The sequence below is a fragment of the Chelonus insularis genome, unplaced genomic scaffold, assembly GCF_013357705.1.
Source record: "Chelonus insularis isolate UGA/USDA-ARS -01 unplaced genomic scaffold, ASM1335770v1 contig_116_pilon, whole genome shotgun sequence".
NCBI lineage: Eukaryota > Metazoa > Arthropoda > Insecta > Hymenoptera > Braconidae > Chelonus > Chelonus insularis.
The window spans coordinates 1,831,011-1,851,703 of NW_023276357.1; the positions used below are offsets into that span (position 1 = coordinate 1,831,011).

Consider the following 20,693-nt stretch of genomic DNA (forward strand, 5'->3'; position numbering starts at 1 on the left):
TCAAATGGAACATCGTGAAAACGAACACGGTATCAAATCAAATAGGCATGTCAATATGTATATATGGTGAGCATAAGACAGAGCAAGAGACTAGGGAAAAGCAGAAGAGAGACCAGGGCGTTTCAATCGATACGATAGTCGATACCCAAAGCACCCGATTGGTCGTACGATTATCGTCCTCCCCCTCCCATCCTTTTCGTACTACTATCCTTTACTCATATCCGCGCGACGTGCATTCGTAATGCTATGTCGGGATGTCCGCGCGCTTGCATCCGTTCACCCGTAGCATTGTCATCCGTTCCACAGACGTGTAACCGCAGTTTCTGGGTCGCATCTACTCACCCCGATATCGATCCGCTAATAAAGTCGATATGACGCTTCACATCATCATACACTTTTGCCTCATCTTCTACTTCAATAAATTTCACATCAAATTCTTCAAATTTTTTTCCACTCTCTCTTTCTCTCTCTCTTTATCTTCATTGCATTAACATCAACTATGTAAACTTTGTTCAATTATTCTTTGCAATGTTAACCAAAATTTTGATATTTTAAAAAATTCTAATTCTTGTCCAGGTATTTTAATTATTAATAACAATGTGTTTTGTTGAAAAAATATTAATAATAACGCATTTTAATGTCATTCTATTATTTACTTTCTTAAGTTGAATCAGTAAAAATCAGTGAACATTTACTGATTTTCATTATTAATTATTAATAATAATAATAATAAATTCTAAATATCAGTATTAATCGTTAATATTCACTGATTTTAAGTGACAATCCTGATTCATTCAGTAATAAAATTGGCACTGAAAAACAAAATATTCACTGATTCGTTTAAAGGTATCTTTTTTTTACAGTAAATCATTAAAAAAAAAGATTAATCGATTTTTTGTTGTTGTTGTTGTTATGATTATTATTATAGTGAATAAATTTTTTTATATGCAATAAAATTATGCAACTCTATTGTAAAAAAATCTTATTTTTTATATCAAGTAATGAAGTAATTTTTTCTTCAGTTTTATATATAAATAAAGAAATAAAGTGGTGAATATATATTTTTGTATCGTAAGAAAATGGAGATAAGATAAAACAATTTATAACTTCTTAAGAAAAATTTATTAATAACATATCTTATGTAGGAGGAGAATTAATTAATCAATTCTCCATAAGATAAGATTATTCTTATATTTCAAATGATGTGATTATATTGTGCATAGAAAATAGTTGCATCTAAGAAAAAAGAAGATCTTTTGTTATAGCTTTTAGTGATCGAAATCAAAAAAGAAAAATAGTAATATTAAAGTGTATTTACTGATATTTAAACAGGAATTAAATTTTTTTTTCTGATTAATTTTATAGAATTTGACTGTTTTTTGAGTAATATTCTACTACTGTATTTAAATAAGCCAGTAAAAATGATTTAAAATCAGTAAATATTTACTGATAATTAGTGTCAATGTAATAATTGTTTAATTCAGTGATAGCTTTAATACTGATGATTAATCAATTTGCAAAAATTTTACTAATTAATATTAAAAAGATACTTATTAAAAACCTGTCAGTGAAAATTAGTGAAAACCAGTGAATGTTCACTTTGTTTTATCAATTTTCACTGATTTATTTACCAATAAACAAAATACAAAATTTTTATCAACATTTTTTTGAATCCATCAGTAAATAACCATCGTTCAAGAGAGTTAATTTCCACTGATTAATCAATAAATTAACAAACAAAAATTTTGTATGTATTTTTGTAAATTAACTTTTAATGATTGAACAAATAAATTATTTTTATTTTGAAAAATTATTTTAAAATAATTTTTTTACTCAAAAATTTTTAAAAGTATGATGAAAATATTTATCGTAAAAAATAGTAAAACCAAGAAAGGATATTTTTTAATAGAAATATTTAAACAAAATAATGGAGTGTGACGTTGTGAAAGGACCTTTACGATGGCGTACGATGACGTCGTTGAGTCGCGTGGGTGCTAGCGGATATACGATCCGCTCGCTGGCTCATCGTTTCACAGTCGCCTAGAAGGGGTGGAGGTGACGTGGTATCGACGCCCCATTCCTGTTATCCGACGACTGCCAGGTTCTCACCCTCTCTGATACATTCTCTCGCGCGTGGTGCCACCACCCAAGCAAAAGTGCCAGGAAACTGTGTGAGTAAAGAGGAAGTGAGATAGAGAGTGAGAAAGAAAAAGAAAGAAAAAAGCTGATAGACATCACCAGAAAACCCTGAGGAATAAAGAATGACCGCAAAATAAAAAGTCGACTTTAGTCTACTATCTTCTTTTTTCTTTTCTTTTCTTTATTTTCTCATCCCTCAATTCTTCTCTTTATTTTCAAGTGTACTTGTATAGAATATGAAAGTTGACGTACGAAACTCAGCACTCTCGTTGTCGTTAAGTCGAAAAAGTATGCGTATGTCTGAATGTATATGAGTTACTCGATCCCACTTGAAACAAGAACTCAAGTACGTGTAAGTCAAAAAGAGCTTACAATCACCACAATTCACATCACCCCCTAGTTCATCACCACTACATCTAATGTAAAATAAAACAATTCAAGATACTTGAACTTGTGTGTGACAAGTAAAATACTTGTCAAGTTCCTGATAACTGAATTCTCAATTGCTCCAGGTGCTTCTGTAGATGTTAGAGTAGCTCAGAGTTTAACTATTCTCCCCTGATACTTATTTAAATTCGAATTTCGATGAAAAACATTTGTAAATATTACTTATTTAGCAAGAATTCATCAAGATATAGAAAAAAGTTGATAATAACTAGGATATCTAGAACCTGAGTGAGATAACTTGATCTCAAACAAAATAAGGTAATAATCAAAACAATGAAGAAATGATAGATGATCCATCTATCTAAATTAAATTAAAAGTAATTCCATGTTTAAAATGTTATAAACAAATTTTTGTCTTATGTCAATTGCTCATTCCAATCATCTCATCAGAAGATTGGAATAACAAAAAAAAATATGGTTGATTTAAACAATTAAAAATTTTTGGTATCATTATCAATGATTATTGATTATTTTAATCAGCAGAATATTACTAGAAAAGCAGTCAGATATAATAAAACTAAAAACAGAGAAAAAATAGGTAATGCTTATTGGCTTATATTACATTAAACATAATCATAATTCTAGATATTATTTATCATAAATTTAATTGTTAATATTTACTAACTCTTTTTCACTGATACTACAAAGCTATTTCTTATTCATCATTCAATATGATTGTACCAGTATGACAACTTCTTGACTAAATATCATTTCAAAAATATTGTGCTAATGATTCTAATAATACCATTTTAGTTTGTTTTAATTTAAAAAATTAAACTATTGAATTATTTTCAACATCATAGATTCAGATCAGCAAAACCTTCACTATTTTCTTCAATATTCATACCATAAATGAATGGATCCAGTGATTGTATATCTTTTTTATTAAATCATCCAATTATTATATTGTTTAGTAGGAATAAAATTCTGTTAATAAGTTATTGTGATCTAACCTTTTATCACTATACTTAAATAATGCCCTTGTTATTATATTATAATATTTATTATCATGTGAAGCTAATGTACAGCTATAATAGATGATTCTACAGTAAATCATTCTATATGAGGTTGTATGAACATTGTTTTTCGTTGCAATATTGTTGTTAGTATAGAATCGACAGTTCATAAGTTAACAAACTCAATAATTAATTAACACTTAATTAATGACTTTTTTTAATTATCAAAGTAAGGTTAATAACATGTTGTTCATCATAGAGGTAAACTTTCGAAGTATCAGTGAAAATACATTACCCATTTTTATGACCATGTTTTCAATTTTTTTTATTAAATCATTAAAACGATTCACTCTTAATTATTTATGGTTTTAAAAGCTTGATAGAATGATCGAAATGATAAATATGTGCATCAAGACTAGAACGTTATATGTAGAAAAGATATGAAAGAGTTTTGTGAACAAAATCATTCAAGTAAAATTCAGAAGTTGATAGAAATATATCTTTTTTTTCCTACTCTAGAGATTTAATTGATAGAAATCGAAACACACATCTAACAAATACTTTAAGATAATACCCCTTTGTTTGGAATTTTTAGGTAGAAAGAAGGGTATATCTAGTATTTATTAATATAGAAAGAATTTTGTTTTACTTATGAATATTAATGCTCATAAATCGAATAGTGGTTTGAAAGTAATTTTGAGTTACTTGATTACAAAAATCAAAAAATAATGAGTATTCAAAATAGATCTATTTTCTAAACTTACCTCAACAATCAGCTAATATCTACATGCAAAAATAGACGCTTTCCATGTTTAATTGCGTTGTAATTATTTGCCACTAACCGTCATTTTTGAACTTGATTTTTGGCCCGTCATCAAAAGTAAAAAATGAGGTTAAACTAACACTTGAAAGCGGCACATTTGTAAATAAAAATTGTAAAAAATATAAATAAAACACAAATTTCACTTCACTTTTTCTGAACACAATAATTTTGTATTTGAAATTTTACACAACTCCTCAACGGAAAAATGGAGCGGAGACTGAAATAATAAAGATGGCGTTACTAAGCAGTATCACAAAATGTCCGAACTTACCGACGTGGAAAGTTCAAAAACCGCCAAAATGTGTAGTTGTAACATAAACAATAAAAATTAAATAATTGAGTTTACTTTGCAAATAAACACATTTTTTTCATTATTAATTAATAATTCTTTTATTAGTATTATTAAAATGGTAAGATTCCTAAATTATGAATAATTATAACCTAAAATCACACCTAATTTTAACTTATTTTCATAAAATAAGGTTATATTTGATTATTCAATTTAATTATTAATTTAAAAACCTATTTTCTAACAGGATGAAAACACTACCAACAGATCTTCTGAAAATGTAATAGGCGAATTTACCCTTGAAGATACCTACGATCATCTTAAAGAAGTTCAACAAGAGTTACATGAGCAAATGGACGAATTGCTCAATATTTGTACTAATAATCAAGTTGAAACTTTAACTGCCGATTCAACTCCAAAAGATGTCCAATTGAAACAGAGCAGGATGCTCCAAAGCTTACTAAATAATCCTTGTGATTACGATCATAAAAGTCAGCCTATTGCTCATACGAAGGACTCATATGCGTTGACTGTTTGGGAATTAGAGCAAGAAGTTGCTCGTATGGAGGACGTTGTCAAAGATCTTTCAGAAAGTTTAAATAAATCGAAAAATAATATTACCTAGTAAGTATAACTAGTTTTATCCTTTTTTATTTGTTACAAAAAAAATATCAATCATTCATTGATGTCTTGATTATATTCATTGTGTTGTGAAAATTAATTATTTTCTACAGTTTAGAAAATCGAATAAGCACGATAGATAGAATGAAAGAAATTTGTTTAGATGCAACTGAAAATGTTACAAATACAACCTACGATGCTGAAATGAAAATTGCTAAAGAAATGTTTTCTTCAGTTAAACATGATTTGGTAACGATAATTTTTATATAAATCTATCATTAGTTAATCAAATATTAACTGATCACTTTTTAAATATAAAATTATTATGTTCCAGGCATCTGTAGTAGATATGGTATTACCTGATAATGATGGGTTTAATGAGTTACTTGCAGTAAGTATTATAAAATTATGAATATGAAAATATAATAACATAAAAATAAATGAATAAATATTTACAGAAACTCACGAAAGCTCATGCAAAAGGCGGTGATAATGTTTACATCGATGTAGACCCTTACTTTTTAGACTGTATAGAATTTTTGATCGAAGCTGACATCGTGACCTATCACCGAAATGATAAAAACAAAATAAGGCTGATGGATCTCGTGTGAGAGAAAATTGTTGAAAGAAGATTATCAAAAAAGTTCAACAAATATATATCAAGAATAAATATTCTTTCAATCATTATTAACAATTCTAATTATACCTTTATGAAATACTTTTCTTCATTCGAGAAAATTCATCACGTTTTTACATAGTTTTTTCTTGAATTCTGACATTGTAATTAAATTAATTAATTAGATCTTGAAAAATTATTGCCACCACATAAAAGGTGCTCGTTCTCGTAAAACTCTAACACCAAAACGTTCCCATTCTTCTTGAGTTATCCAAAGCTCTTGTGCTGATTCTAAACAGCTAAGAATTGCTGCACCTTTCCATGAAGTCATACCTGGGTCCATTTCTTTTGGCTGTGTAATTATGTCCAATTGTTCTAAAATAATGTATAGAATTAGATATATTTTTTAATAAAGCTTTACTACAAAATAAAAATTAAATTATTCTCTACCTGCTCTATACACGTAAGGTATCTGTAGGGATATTCTATTATGAAGCCACATTCCAATACCTTGAAATTTCATTCCTGACCCAACAACGAGAATACAACTGTACATTTTTCTTTTAAGATCTTCCGTAGCTATCGCAAAAACATTGTTTATTATATAAGATAAGAGAAACACAGAAGTTTTATTAAATAAAAAATATCAACTGGATAACTTACGACAACGATCGATACTTTGTAAAACTGCATGGTCAAGTCCTAGAAGTTGTTGGGGACCGACTACAAACTCTCGTGGAGCATCCAAGTCACGATTAGATATAACTATTGGGGCAGCATCCACGTTATCAACAACTACTTCTTCTTCGCCAGTTACAGCAGGTGGTGCAACTTCCTCTTGCAGCTCTAAAGTTTGCTCTAAATTTTCTTTTATTCCTCTTCTCTGTAATTATATAAATAATATAAATATCTTCATAAATATATAAAGAAAAAAAAATTCAATAATTAATTTAAAAACTTTACTGGAAAAGTTATGAGTTCTGTAAATTCATTATAACTTACACTTGTTTCTCGAAGATAATTATCGTCATGGGGATCTTCTGAATCCCCAGTATACCGTTTTTGAACATGAGCATTATGTGTACCGGTGATTTTAAATAGTTCAGGTTGGAATAGACTCAACGGAGCAATTAAACATTCATCTCCAACCTAAAAGTTCAAGTCAACATTATTTATAAAATTATTTTTCACTTTATCTGACTTGAAAATAAATGTTCAAACCTGTAAGATATATTTTTCCACAGGTGCTTTGGGTTTCTTAACTAAGAAAGATTTCTCTTGAGATCCACAAACATTTAAGTCAACATGACAAAATTCTTTCTTCAGTTCACTGAGTAACACTGCATCCGGTCTATTGAGAGGATCACAGGTCTTGTATGGAAAAGCAGATTTTTGTAGAAGCCAAAAAAATGTCTGGGTAATATCGCCACCTCCATAGTCCATACGTACACGAGTATTTCTATGAGAAATTCCATCTTCGACACAAGAAACTGAAGTTTTCTCATGACCAACGTCCACAACACAAGCATATCCTAAACCTGCTCCAAAAGTTGCTGCTACATGATCCTAGAAATTGTAGTAAAATTGAATAATTCATTATTCAAAAAAATTTCCTCAACCTGATAATTATTTAGCAATAAAATATATTTTGTGAGCAAAAATTACCTGAAGCAAAAAACAACTTCCAAAGTTGATGTGACAGAGAACCAAAGTCATTAATTCTTTTAGGTACTGACGATTATAAATATCAGGGATCACTAAGACTGCTTTATAGTGTTTTAAATCACGCAATGGAATGTTGAGTTTTTTTGCAATAACATATTCCCAAATAGTTTTTAAGTCAGCTAATACTGCTGTGAGACTACCACCTGGACCTGAATGTACATGAAGATCACCGCGACGATATGGAAAGTGGATGTTGTAATCTTCATCAGGGTTCAAATTTATAATATCATCTCCTATAATTACATCACTATCTGTTTTAACCCAATCTTCATTATTTATTGCCAGCACTTCGGGATTGGATCTTCTGTTAAATGCTGCTATTTGTTGAGGTGGGGTTGCATACCTTCTACGACCATCTGATTGTAAACAAGACTGGAGGGTATGTGATACTTGAAGTCTCGACTCTTCCATAGCTTGAGTGAGCTCTTTTGTCTAATTTAAATGAAATGTATTGTTAACGTTTATTTGATTTTGTTACTTGGACTAATTAGAATTAATAGTCAATTATTTTAATACCTTCGTAACTAATGGTGGTAGATATGTATCTTTACGTATCATGCCATTAGGTAGTCGTCTTCTAGCTACAGCGTGTAACATTGTGACAGGATTTAAATCGGAAGCTCTTCCGATCCTAATATTTTGAGATCCAGGATGAATTATAATTACCGTTTGAGCTTGGATTTGCTAAAATGGAAAAAAATAAATTCAATTTAATGCACTGATGCTATAATACGTTGAAAAAGTTTTTATTTATTTATTAATAAATTTTTAATTACCTCACTACACGATTCATGAAAAACAGGCATGTTGAATTATTGAAAATTTTTCCAAAAAATTGTTTAAATTAGTTCATAAATAAAATTTCATTTTTTTATAATAATCATTGATGTAATCATTTATATTACACATGCACATAATATTCTAACACCGGTAAAATGATCAAACATATTCATAAAAATATTGTTTCATATACTAATTATGAATTGAAATTATTTTTGGCTGTATCTTGGAAATAAAAATATATTTACTTGTGTAAATAACAATTATACGTTAAAATCTTCACGATTGAATAATACTTTATGTTTTGATGTTTGTTTTATTTACAAAACTTCGACAATACACTGATCATTGTATTCAATTAATTGAACCAGAGAATAAAACCTTTACCTAGAAATCACATCTCAAAATTCTTCAAACATTTGTGTCATTTAGTACATAAGTTGACCACCTGTGGTGCTACAATCAAAAATGGCGCTGAAAATTGAAAATTTCTGTTGGACCCACAGTTCATATTTCAGCCAATCAGGAATTAGAATTTTTTTGTATGGCTAGTTTATATGGTAAAATGAACTCGGTAATTTCCGATAAATTTACTGGTTAAATTACATTTCTAGCGGAGGCGCATGATTCACACAAAATTTGAGACGTAGTGGGGATAGTCCAGTTCGATAAAATAGACAAATTACACTTATACGTTTAGTTCGGGTGTGTGTGGATAAAACACAAGCAAGGACGAAAAAGTATTAGCAGTGAAAAGTAGCAAAAAATAAGCAGAAGTTGTGGCTTAAATTTCATTCATATCAATTGTCTTTCCTCGCCATTATGAATTCACTGATGAATTACGGCAGTGATGGTGAAAATAGCAATAATTCCGATGACGCTAAGGTAATTATTTGATTAAGTTTTGATTTTTTTAACTTTATTTACTACAGTATGCTACCTACACACAAGTTGTATGACGCTTGACTTACTATTCGCTATTCAAACAACATGATCTATTCATATTCGCATGTTTATTTATTATTTATCAAATATAAAAAGAACTCAACATTTGTTATAACCTTAAAAATTTAAACCAATTTCAGAACTTGGTTGGAATTAGTGTTAAAGTAACTGTTTATTCACATACTGTAATTAAAAAGATCAAGTTGTTATATATATCTTATAAAAATAAATCTTCATTATTTCTTATATGAGTTGATAGACACACATATTCACAACACAAATTTATCACAAAGGGTTGGTTAATTAGTTTTGTTATTTTCAGATATCCAATGAAGAAAAAAATCATATCCGTAGTAAACAAGCTAATGATGTCAATTATGATCCAGTTCAAATGGATATGAGTGAGGTATAAATATATAAAAAGGATTACCAATTTATTTATTATATTTATTTTTATATATTTAAAATTAGGGCAATAAGATTGCAACAATACTTAGGTTGTCCCGTTCTTAATAAGCAGGGAAAGTTTTTTTCTATTTTTTTTTTTTCGATATTACGAAGTCATGTTTAATATCAGAAAAGCTTATTGTTAATCTATTATTCAATTGATTTTTCGTATCCAAAGAAATGATGATAAGGAATTTTTTTTTTTGCTAATTTATTCGGTGGTATAATGAGAGAAGAATAATGAAACATGACCTCGTTTATCGGTAAAGATTAAATGTAAATAAAATTGATTAGAGAGTTATTTTTAAAAAAGTATACAATATAATATTATAAGTAAGTGGGAATGGTACCATTTCGTGAGAGAATATTAACACGTAGCTCTGTTGATAATACATGATACAATATCTCCGCACCTCGGCAAGGTCAATGCTGTACGAGGGTCTTTCTAGTCTACCCCCCAAGTTCTAACCCGAAGACTTAGGTGAGTAGAGGATGCCGGCTAAAGGTAACACTACTAAGTACAAAAAGAATTCTTACATAAATCGACAATAAAATTGCGTGAAAGATGTAGGTGATTTATTTATACACAAAATTACCTGGATTATTGGAAGGATAATCGGGTGTCTTTGTTAGTCTTTGAAAAAATAAAATAACTAATAAAAAAAAATAATCGGAAATAGCTATTTGTCGAAAGAATTTATTTGTTATAATTTTATATTCTAAATTAGATATTTACAAAAAATATCGACTAACGAAAACATGTATCCTTGATCCTATTACCAATTATAAATCCATCAACTTGGTTTTGGGAGTTAAAGTTATAAGTATAATTTAATATTTTTTTCTTCAATATATTTGAATAATAAGACATGTTTATAATAGTTTATTATTATTTTTCTTTCTATAGGAGAGTAACAACAATCATTCCTCTGAACAATCAGACAGTGAAGAAGGAACCCACAGTCCACAATCAAGTCGGTCGTTAAGTTCTTCAAAATTAGATTCTGCACGTCCGCGATCTTCCCCCACAGACCAGAGGTATGCTGGTTTGGTTTTTGATCTTTTATATTTGAACATATTTTCTATGCTTCAAAAACATTCCTAGATTTATTAATAGTACGGGGAACATTGAAATGTTCTAATACTTATGAAAATATAATCATCTTTGATAATTGTTACATCTAGCTATTATCAGATGATTTTATTGATAATTATGATATAATGCAAAAAAAAATTGAAAAGATAATTGGTATCAAACAATTATCTTTTCATCTTTCATTCGGGCCATAAAATCAGGTTATATTATTTTATCAAATACAATCTAATTTAAACATTCACTCAGTTTTTTATTATTATAAAAGAAAAAGAAAGAAAAACGACTCATATTAACTATAGAATCTTTTTAAGAGTCGATTAATAATACGAATCTGTGTGGTATACCCCTGCAGAACGTAATCGTTTTACAGGCGTTCGGACCATGACAGTCACAAATCAAGTTACCGAGGGGATTCAAAAAGATCTGACAGCCGAAATGATCGTTCACACAATTCCGAAGAAAAATGTCGACGATCATCTAATGATGACAAGAGATCACGAGACTATGACAACAAAGACTCCAGAAAACGAGACGACGACAGAAGGCATCGAGATGACGACCGACGAAGAGACAAAAATTCAACATCAGGAAGGGAAGATCGAAGAGATGATCGTGACAAAAAAGACAAAGATCGTCGTCATGGAAGTGATAGGTCGGCCAGAACGCGAGATCGAGACCGAAGACACTTTAGATCAGAGAGAACCAAAGACAGACATCGTGACGATAGACCATCTCATCAGAAAGACAAAGACAGAAGATCTAGATCTAGGTCTAGATCCAAAGATCGTGTATCATCATTCAGGCCGATGAGTTACAGAGAAGAGAAAGGCAGAAATAAATTAGCACAACTAGAGAAACTTGGGATTGAGTTGAAAGCTCCTGAAGGATCAGCAGCTATGCCAGCGTTGTTTAAGGAACAGAATTATTATAATCCTTTGACTACTGCAACAGCAGGGAAGTATGCTGAACAGATTCAGAAGCGGAAGCTGCTTTGGGCAAATAAGGTATTAATTATTTTATTATTATAATTGATTAACTATTTAGTTACGACGTTATAATTCATTTTTGTAAATTCGATTAGATTTATTGAAATGAAAATTAACTATCAATTACTGGTATATTCATCCAAGTTGTTATTTTAATAATTAAGTTAGCTATTTTAATTGAAGGAATTAAAAATATCAATACTCAAATTTGTTTTAATTGTTGAAATTAGTCAAAACAAGATGAAAGTAAAAATACAGCTGCAGTTGGATCCAATACATGGGTAGGAACGACATTCACTCACGATGAAGATGGTAAAATGACTGCCAAATTTAAAAGACTAATGGGAATCAAGAATGAAGTTCCATCAACACCAGCTCCTGGAACAAAACCAGATATTTTGAAAAAACAAGAAGAAATGTTTAGCAATATGGAACAACAGTATGAAGTTGCTCGTGCAACAACCCATACCCAACGTGGAGTTGGTCTTGGTTATGCTAGCAGTGGGTATCAATTTCCTCGATAGATTGTGTGCGCTTTTATATAAATATATATATATATATTTATAATATAGATATAAATTTCAAAACTATTCAAAGGGTTGAAGTTAAATATGATAAAAGTTGTAATAAACTATTTAAGTGTAAGAATACTTTTATTGTATGATAAACTAATATTAATAGTTAGAAAATCTTGGTAAAAAAGATTTGCTATTCAAGAGAAAGGTTGTTGATACTCTATAATTTGTATAGAGTATTTTTTGTTAAATTGGAATTGTTTGGAAACAATATTAATAATTATTACATATAATGCAGAAATATTCGTAAAAAGCTTTCTAAATAAAATTTTTCAATAAGACTTTTATGAATATATGGATATTTATGTTTGCTGCTGGAAAAAAAACTCGAGACCTGGTAGATAGAGCATAGTTTTTCTTGACTAGAAGTTTGTTCAAACCAACAATTCACAAAAATTAGTTTATAATGTTGATATAAAATGTAAGTAGATTTATATTTAAGATAATACATTGTATCATTTATGTCGATTTTACTAAAGTATAAATTGCAAATTCAAATTTTTTCAATAAACATAAAGAATTTAACAAATTGTACACTTTATTTATAAATATAACATAATTTTGTTAATATAATCTTCATTTATGATCAACGAGAATATATTTTTTTTTTGAATCTAGCGGTCAACAGTTTGCGCACAACTTAGTTAAAACATAACCTACAATTTGAAGATGCAAATAGCATTGTCAACTATTCTTCGAGCTCTTGTCATCAGTATTATTACTAAATAATATTCTTAAAAAAATTTAAATATTTATGGTGATAAAAATTTAATGGAAAAAGTATTATTTAAATAATAAATAATTTATTTTGTTTTAAAATTATTGCAAACAAAGCCAACAGAGCGCGTTGATGTTCTTATCTTCTTGTTTTTGATTGGTCAAAAGTTTGATGAAAAGAAATGTATACTTTTTTCTTTTGTATCTTCTTCATGTTTGAATTTGAGCGTTAGGAATTGCTAACGTTCGGTGTAAAGGATAGAAATCGAGCAGCTGCATCCTGGATAAACTTGCAGGGCCACCTAAAAAATATTCTATTTTAATTAACAAACTCAAAGTCTGTGATAGTTTTTATATATATTTAGAATAAATATAGGCCTTGTAAGGCCTTTCACGATAAATAACCATGGATAACTACATAAAAATCGAAAAAATTGGTGAAGGTAAGTGCTCACATCAAAATATACTACAAAACCATTCAATGAGTCTGTAGCGCATCTTTTATTAATTTTTGAAGAACAATCGAAACTGAATATTGACAGACATATTATAAAACCCTCATTACCAGATATCAGTTATTAAAAAATTTATCCAAATGTTTAAACATTTAAAAAATGAATAAGTCAAAGTGTCAATAAAAGATCAATAAAGACGACATTTTTAGTTGATCGAGGCTTTCTTTGATCAATTGAGCATATCAGATGTGTTGCACCTGTCTTCATATTAATGACATTATAATTATCGTTTATTATTTCTTATGACGCAATTCCATAGTATTAATTATTGATAAACATTTATATATTTGTCAATTGAATTACTACATTAATATTATTATTCTAAACATAATTGATGAATATTTTTCAAATAATTAATTAACTTGTTGCTTTCATTAAATATTTTTTTTATTGATTATTTATCTATTTCGAGTTATTAATTTAATAAAAAGTTTTAATACATTTTAAAACTTACAATTCATTGAAGTTCATAGATATTATTGATACTACCTGTTGCATCCTTCAACGAGATATGATTGAAATTATGACTTAATAATTTTGTAGGCACCTATGGAGTTGTTTACAAGGGAAAACATAAGAAAACTGGTGATATAGTGGCAATGAAGAAGATACGTTTAGAAAGTGAGGATGAAGGTATTCCATCAACAGCAATTAGGGAAATATCATTATTGAAAGAGTTGAAGCATCCTAATGTTGTTGGATTACTCGATGTTCTCATGGAGGAATCCAGACTTTACCTTATTTTTGAGTATCTTACAATGGATTTGAAGAAATACATGGACACTTTGGGCAATGGAAAACTTATGGATCCTAAAACTGTTCAATCTTATCTTTATCAGGTAATGGATCCAAGAAAAATAATTTTAAATTTAAGGATTGACTACCAATTGTTGATAATTTAGTATGATGAATTAATTATAATGATAAAATCTTTCATTTATAGATTACAACAGCTATTCTATTCTGTCACACTCGTCGAGTTCTACATCGGGATCTTAAGCCTCAAAATTTACTCATCGATAGCAAAGGAGTCATCAAGGTGGCTGATTTCGGTCTAGGACGAGCTTTTGGTATTCCAGTTAGAGTTTATACTCACGAAGTCGTGACTCTGTGGTATCGAGCTCCAGAAATTCTTCTAGGAACTACTAGGTACACGTGTGCCATTGATGTTTGGAGCATTGGATGTATATTTGCAGAAATGGCCACAAAGAAACCTCTCTTCCAAGGTGATAGTGAGATTGATCAATTATTCAGGATTTTCCGGTAAGTATTTCATCATTAGTATATATTAGTTCTTATCATGTGTACGTAGTTAGCACGTAGATTCAATTGTTAAAAAAAAATTTCTCCACATACCTCCCTACAAAGACTTTCATATAATTAAGTAAAAAATGCTTAAAAATAATTTGAACTAATTTGTGTTTAATAGTTTTTGGAGTTTTGGTTAATTATGTTAATGAAGTTGTAGCTGAAATATTAATAAATTCCAACTCTAAAACTATGCTAGTAATTTAATATACTGCATTATATACGGTTCAAACTGAATTGAATTTGATTAAATTTTCTGTTTGCAGCGTTTTAAAAACGCCCACAGAAGAAAATTGGCCGGGGGTTACTCAACTTTCTGACTACAAAGCAACGTTTCCTAACTGGACAACAAATAACTTGGCTAGTCAAGTAAAGCAATTAGATGAAAATGGTCTTGACCTTCTTCAATCGATGCTTATCTATAATCCTGAACATCGAATTTCTGCACGTGCTGCATTGAAACATGCTTATTTCGACGATTTGGATACGCGAAAATTGCCATGGGGATATTGATAATTCTGTGAATGACATAATCACTCAATATTTATTTATTATTTTTTTACATTTATTTATTAATATAATTTAGAGGTTAAACTTCACAATTACCAACACAATCCGCGTTATATTACATTTCTTATATTTATTATCATTAAAAAAAGACATTAGAAATATTTTGTAAACTTAGAAATTTTATTGCAATTATATTGGAACAAAATTTTATCTATGACGCTACTTTTTAAAATTGTATTTTAAATTTCTGTCCCAATTCAAGAAATAGTTTTAAAATTATTATTCCGAGTAAAATGAATATTTTAAATGCTCAACTTTTACTCTCAAATGAATAGTAATAAAATTACTGAGATAGATCTCTTTGATTAGAGGAAAAATTTGATAAAGCTCAATTTTACTATTTTTAAGATTAATCATAAGCTTATTGTTTATATTTCAGTTTTATTGCTAAGTTACCATTATGCCTTTCTGAAGAATAATTAAAATATTTTTCTCATTAACGTTTTAGATACGTTAATCAGAAAAAAATGTTTAATCATTCACGAATTTTTCCAAACGGAGTCAATCTGCCAATTGATTTATGAGTGTTGTTTATTCTTAGTGAAAATACACTTGTTACTACGTTATCGCCAAATTTTCTTATAAAATTTAATTTGCGGGCAATAAAAAACAGCTTTTGTAAATATTTAAACAAAACGTGTAGTAAATATGGTAAATTAATGTTTAAACTTTTATATAGTAATATGTCATTTATTCATTCCATTTTAAAAACTATGATAAAACCAAAAAAAAAAATAATAAAAACATTTATGAAAAAAATTTGTTATGTGATTTTACTTGAAATCGTAAAGTACAATTTTTTAAGTAACAAAATAAAAATAATATGAAATTGTTGTTAATATTAAGCTATATTTATATCAACTCTTAATTTAATTTATGCATAATTCTTAATTCAATTACAGGCACCAATTATTGATATATTCGATTATCGTTTTCTGATTATATAGAAACAGCTTTTTAATATTTAAATAATTAATTCTTAAAATCGAAAATTTGTTTAATTCTTTATGTACTCGTTTATATTAAATAAGTTGTAGCCTTGAAAGAAATGGCAATCGTAGGAAATTATCTTATTTATTTCTTAGTCTTATAATTCTTACAGTAAATTTCTCCCTTATTTTTTTAATTAATTCATTGCTCATATATTTTAATGAATCGTTTCAAACATCTTTTGGAATGTGGGAAAATTTTGATTGCTTTTTAAAGATACGTTTTTTGAAAATTACCATTTGAAAAACGAATGAGATAATTTATCAATTTCTAATGCATAATTTTCAACAAAGGCTGCTCTTATATAATGAAAAGTCTTAATAAGTTTATTTATTATAAATAGTGTTAGAATTGATTTTATTTTTAATTTATACGTATTTAGATTCTATTGTCATATACACGTAAAATCCCAGAGGATAAAGTTTTCTCGGAAGCTTTATACTCGTGTCAGGTCAAACGTTTTGACATGTCATGTTATGCTGTATTAGTTTGAGTCTTTGTCATACTTTTTACGTTCTATTTTTTAAAGCGACTAGAGTTCTGTTATACAATTTGAATGTTCTAAAACGCTAATTCCATTTTCCACTAGCATTTAATGTTGCTTTCATCTGAATGCTATAATAAAACAATAATAAACAACAATGGTAGCTATAATTGTTATTATTTCGGAGCAAATATAAGTTGTTAAAGATAAAATGTAATTAAAAATATCTATTAAGCAAACTAATGAATGGGTAAACTAAAAATTAAGGATAATAACATCACTTGTAATAATTAGTATCATTAGTTCTAATGAATTCATTGAACTTATAGAGCTTAAAACTTGACTGAAGTCATGTAATCGACTTGGTTGACTCATTCAGGAAGAGCACAGTAAACAATACAATGTTTTGAGGGCTAGGTACTGATGAGGCTTCAGCCAGGCCTGAAGAATTGCAGCGATTCGTCATCATTCGTTGAAAAAGGATTTACATTCTTGATTGAAAGTTTGGAGGGGGATCGCATATATATGAAGAGGATGGTAAGATACTCACAGTCACTGTTTAGAGATCACTAAGTGCAGAGTGTACATTTTACAGATCAATGTAAGTACACAACTATTAGTCATCACTATAAACTTTTTAAAGATTTTAAAAATCATCTCTTCTGTCATCATCAAATACTTTTCAATAATAATAAGAATAATGATAATAATTATCATTATTATCATTATAACTACCAGAAGTTACATTAATATTTAGCATACGTTTATCAGAAGCTTTTTACTTCTTGAACTATAGATAAGAGATTTTTCAATCAACTTTCGATGTAGTAATTATTACTTAGCTGAGATTAAGAGTGAGTTTGGACTTTAATTAATTTAAAGAATAGAAAAGATTGTTGAATTTTATTAAAATTCAAAGTTTTGTTTCAAATAAAAGAAGAGAAAGTCTTCCAAACAACAAATGAGATCCAGTAAGATAGAGCTACATAAGTAGAGAATTTAATAATGGAGCAAACAATAAAACATTCTTTCAATTAGTCAATGTAAATTATTTTTTCATTTTTTTATAACACAACAGAGTGAATGCATGAATAGGTCAATAGGATCAATCATAATAAAACTCACTTTCATACTTTACTCTTCAAAATATTCAAATTACTTATGAGTTAATCAGTTGAATGTATGACATTGGCACTCGACATACAAAGGTCCTTGCTCTGAGTTATTACGTTCAAGGTGAATCATATTTATGAAAATAAAATTCGCCAAATGCTAATTACTATTATTATTAAACATTAAATTGTAGGTTTTCAATTAGAAATGCTATTTTTCATTGTTAATAATAAGAAAATTTTTTCATTTTTTATTAGATGAAGACAATAACTGCTATTGCCTTTTTGGCCAGCATTTTGGTGATTGCAAATGCTCATACTTATCACTTGGGAGTATGCCCAATTGTGGAACCTATGGTAGGATTTCAAATGAGCAAGGTAAAATCTAAAAAAAAATTATCTACAATTGTTTTAATACAACAATTATTATTTTTAAAAATTCTATCTCATGTTTCGTTTGAATTAATGGTAAAAATATTTTTTATAGTTCTTGGGCTACTGGTATGTCATCCAAAAAACATCAACCGGAAGTAAATGTGTTGGATACAATTACACTCGTGGTGAGGAGCCTGGCGAATATAGAATTACTCAACAATCCAACCATCCTGTTTTAGGTAACATTTGTTATCTTTCTCATAAATATTTATCTATATTTATCTATCTCATTTAAAGTTTGATTATAATTTAGAGTCCAAGTTCTGACTCATAATACCAAGATTGAAGTAATTAATAACTTTATCATCTTAATGATATATACTAGAATATATTCACATAATTTCACAAATGAAGTGACATAAATTTAATGTGAAAATACTAAGAAAAGTTATCGAATATGATTTAAATTGTCCTCCATAAAAATTTAATGAGCATGCGTCATGCATAGCTCGATTAGCTCTCGTCAAGCTTCATGAAGAGGTCGATATGAGCAAAAAGACGTCAATGAGATAAATGCCGATAAAGTGGGATCTATTGTACTATAACGATCTACTATTTAGGAGCGATATGTAACATATATAAATTTATTGTATTGTTGTAGGTCTCACGCCCCTGAAACACGAGTATCATTACACTGGTGAATTGTCTGTACCAGAACCAAGTGTACCAGGTCGTATGCAAGTTCGTTTTCCTTTGAGTAAGTATTTAAAAAAAAAAAATACATTTCAAACTCCACCTGCAACTTTGAAAAAAAAAAATAAAATAATTAAAAGTAAAGAACATAATGGACAATAAATAAAGTATTAATTAATTAATTACCTTTTTAAATATCATAAAAACCATCTAACTTCATCTTTTATTTTTAATCATTTAATTAATCATGATTAATTAACAGCATTATTTTAATTACAGGTGTTGCTGGAAGTGCATCCCACGTAGTATTTGCAACTGATTACGACACATATGCTGGTATCTTCACTTGTCAGAGACTTGGATTTGCTCATCGACGAAGTGCAACAATCCTCTCTCGTACGAAAGAACTCGATAAATCAATTGTTGATTCTCTTCGTGCCAAGTTAACAAGCTTCAGTGTCAATCCATTCGATCTAAGCATAGTACCCCAAACTGGTTGTGACAAGGGTGATGATCCTGTTAAAATTGACATCAACCCTGACACATTTTCAACTGAAAACTTAAGTAACGTCTTCCGTAAAGCTGGCGAGAAATTAGGTGATGGTTACGAATGGGTGGTTAGCAAGGGATCTGAAGTTTATCATAAAATCGCTGGAGCTGCTTCTGATGATGATAATAAAACACCTGAATATCCTGCTCATGTAGCTACTATTCCTAAAAATAATGATGATAAAATTGAAACCAATGAAGTTGAATGGATTCCTTAAATAAAAACGATGCACGTCGTTTTATTTTTCTGACTGACTAATAATTAAAAACTACTGATCAAGCATTTGTTAATGTAGTTTTAGAAGGATTCAGCATTTGTAATATCTCATGTTAGTTTTTAATGATCGTGATAATTGTAATATGTATAATCAACATGTTACACTGATGAATGATAGTTATTTAGATCATATAAATTTATAATATGGAGTATGATCTCGAAAGAACAAAATTATTGACTGACTCCTGTGAATATTAGATCTATCAATAAAGATTTGTTAATTATTCTTTAACTCATCAATTTTTATTTTATCACAGCTTTAAAGCGTCAATATCCTTGCACATTCCGAAAAAAAATCAAGTTCTTCATCCCTAACATATTGCATGAAATTTTTAATTCATAAAAAGAAATGATCAATTATCACTATTATTTATAATAAATCATTAGAAAAAATTATATTGTCAATAAATTTTGATTTGAAAATTGTTTGAGCCGTAAATTTAAAAAATAATCATTGCTGCATACAAATATTTCGATGGATTGATAATACATAAATGAGACGTTGGTATTAACTTAATAAAGAAAATAGCAACATAATAGCAACGATGTTTAATTTATTGATTTTTGTCAACTGTCAGGTGGTCAGTACACATGTTTATCAACTATTAAGTCAATGTATTCATGAATAAAATAAACAAACATATTTCGATGACCAATG

At 28.7% G+C, this 20,693-nt stretch overlaps 6 protein-coding genes and 1 long non-coding RNA gene across 9 annotated transcripts in view; 4 read left to right on the forward strand and 3 right to left on the reverse strand.

The window, feature by feature from the left end:
* The window catches only part of Sidpn (similar to Deadpan), a 43,679-nt gene extending 39,122 nt beyond the window's left edge, over positions 1-4,557 (reverse strand). For 2 of the 3 annotated variants that reach the window (XM_035096404.1, XM_035096395.1), the window contains exon 1: positions 4,385-4,557. In XM_035096404.1, coding sequence (XP_034952295.1) covers positions 4,385-4,417 — 33 coding nt within the window. In that variant the 5' untranslated portion in view covers positions 4,418-4,557. Of the gene's footprint in view, positions 1-4,306 lie in introns of all 3 variants that reach the window. The other variant, XM_035096412.1, reaches the window with a different exon arrangement.
* Positions 4,558-4,630: 73 nt separating this feature from the next.
* Positions 4,631-6,325, forward strand: LOC118075003 (uncharacterized). Its single transcript, XM_035096586.1, has 5 exons — positions 4,631-4,775; positions 4,902-5,278; positions 5,389-5,524; positions 5,610-5,666; positions 5,734-6,325. The coding sequence occupies exons 1-5, from the start codon at positions 4,773-4,775 to the stop codon at positions 5,884-5,886; spliced, it is 726 nt and encodes a 241-aa protein (XP_034952477.1). The 5' UTR covers positions 4,631-4,772; the 3' UTR covers positions 5,887-6,325.
* Arp8 (Actin-related protein 8) lies at positions 6,054-8,730 on the reverse strand. Its single transcript, XM_035096575.1, has 8 exons — positions 8,393-8,730; positions 8,133-8,300; positions 7,557-8,048; positions 7,113-7,457; positions 6,894-7,040; positions 6,555-6,774; positions 6,342-6,470; positions 6,054-6,266 (listed from the first exon to the last, which is right to left on the reverse strand). The coding sequence occupies exons 1-8, from the start codon at positions 8,420-8,422 to the stop codon at positions 6,088-6,090; spliced, it is 1,710 nt and encodes a 569-aa protein (XP_034952466.1). The 5' UTR covers positions 8,423-8,730; the 3' UTR covers positions 6,054-6,087.
* A 262-nt stretch (positions 8,731-8,992) lies between these two features.
* LOC118074605 (arginine/serine-rich coiled-coil protein 2) lies at positions 8,993-12,952 on the forward strand. The gene is made up of 5 exons (XM_035095968.1): positions 8,993-9,281; positions 9,664-9,747; positions 10,696-10,826; positions 11,255-11,888; positions 12,101-12,952. The coding sequence occupies exons 1-5, from the start codon at positions 9,219-9,221 to the stop codon at positions 12,392-12,394; spliced, it is 1,206 nt and encodes a 401-aa protein (XP_034951859.1). The 5' UTR covers positions 8,993-9,218; the 3' UTR covers positions 12,395-12,952.
* A 414-nt stretch (positions 12,953-13,366) lies between these two features.
* LOC118075074 (Cyclin-dependent kinase 1) lies at positions 13,367-16,272 on the forward strand. Its single transcript, XM_035096705.1, has 4 exons — positions 13,367-13,605; positions 14,221-14,516; positions 14,621-14,940; positions 15,252-16,272. The coding sequence occupies exons 1-4, from the start codon at positions 13,569-13,571 to the stop codon at positions 15,496-15,498; spliced, it is 900 nt and encodes a 299-aa protein (XP_034952596.1). The 5' UTR covers positions 13,367-13,568; the 3' UTR covers positions 15,499-16,272.
* A 1,222-nt stretch (positions 16,273-17,494) lies between these two features.
* On the forward strand, positions 17,495-20,267 carry LOC118064269 (apolipoprotein D-like). The gene is made up of 5 exons (XM_035078755.1): positions 17,495-17,630; positions 18,400-18,519; positions 18,629-18,755; positions 19,178-19,273; positions 19,489-20,267. The coding sequence occupies exons 2-5, from the start codon at positions 18,400-18,402 to the stop codon at positions 19,974-19,976; spliced, it is 831 nt and encodes a 276-aa protein (XP_034934646.1). The 5' UTR covers positions 17,495-17,630; the 3' UTR covers positions 19,977-20,267.
* LOC118064308 (uncharacterized) lies at positions 18,356-19,535 on the reverse strand. Its single transcript, XR_004690044.1, has 2 exons — positions 19,396-19,535; positions 18,356-19,318 (listed from the first exon to the last, which is right to left on the reverse strand). It is a non-coding gene; the product is annotated as an uncharacterized lncRNA (long non-coding RNA).
* Positions 20,268-20,693: the final 426 nt, after the last annotated feature.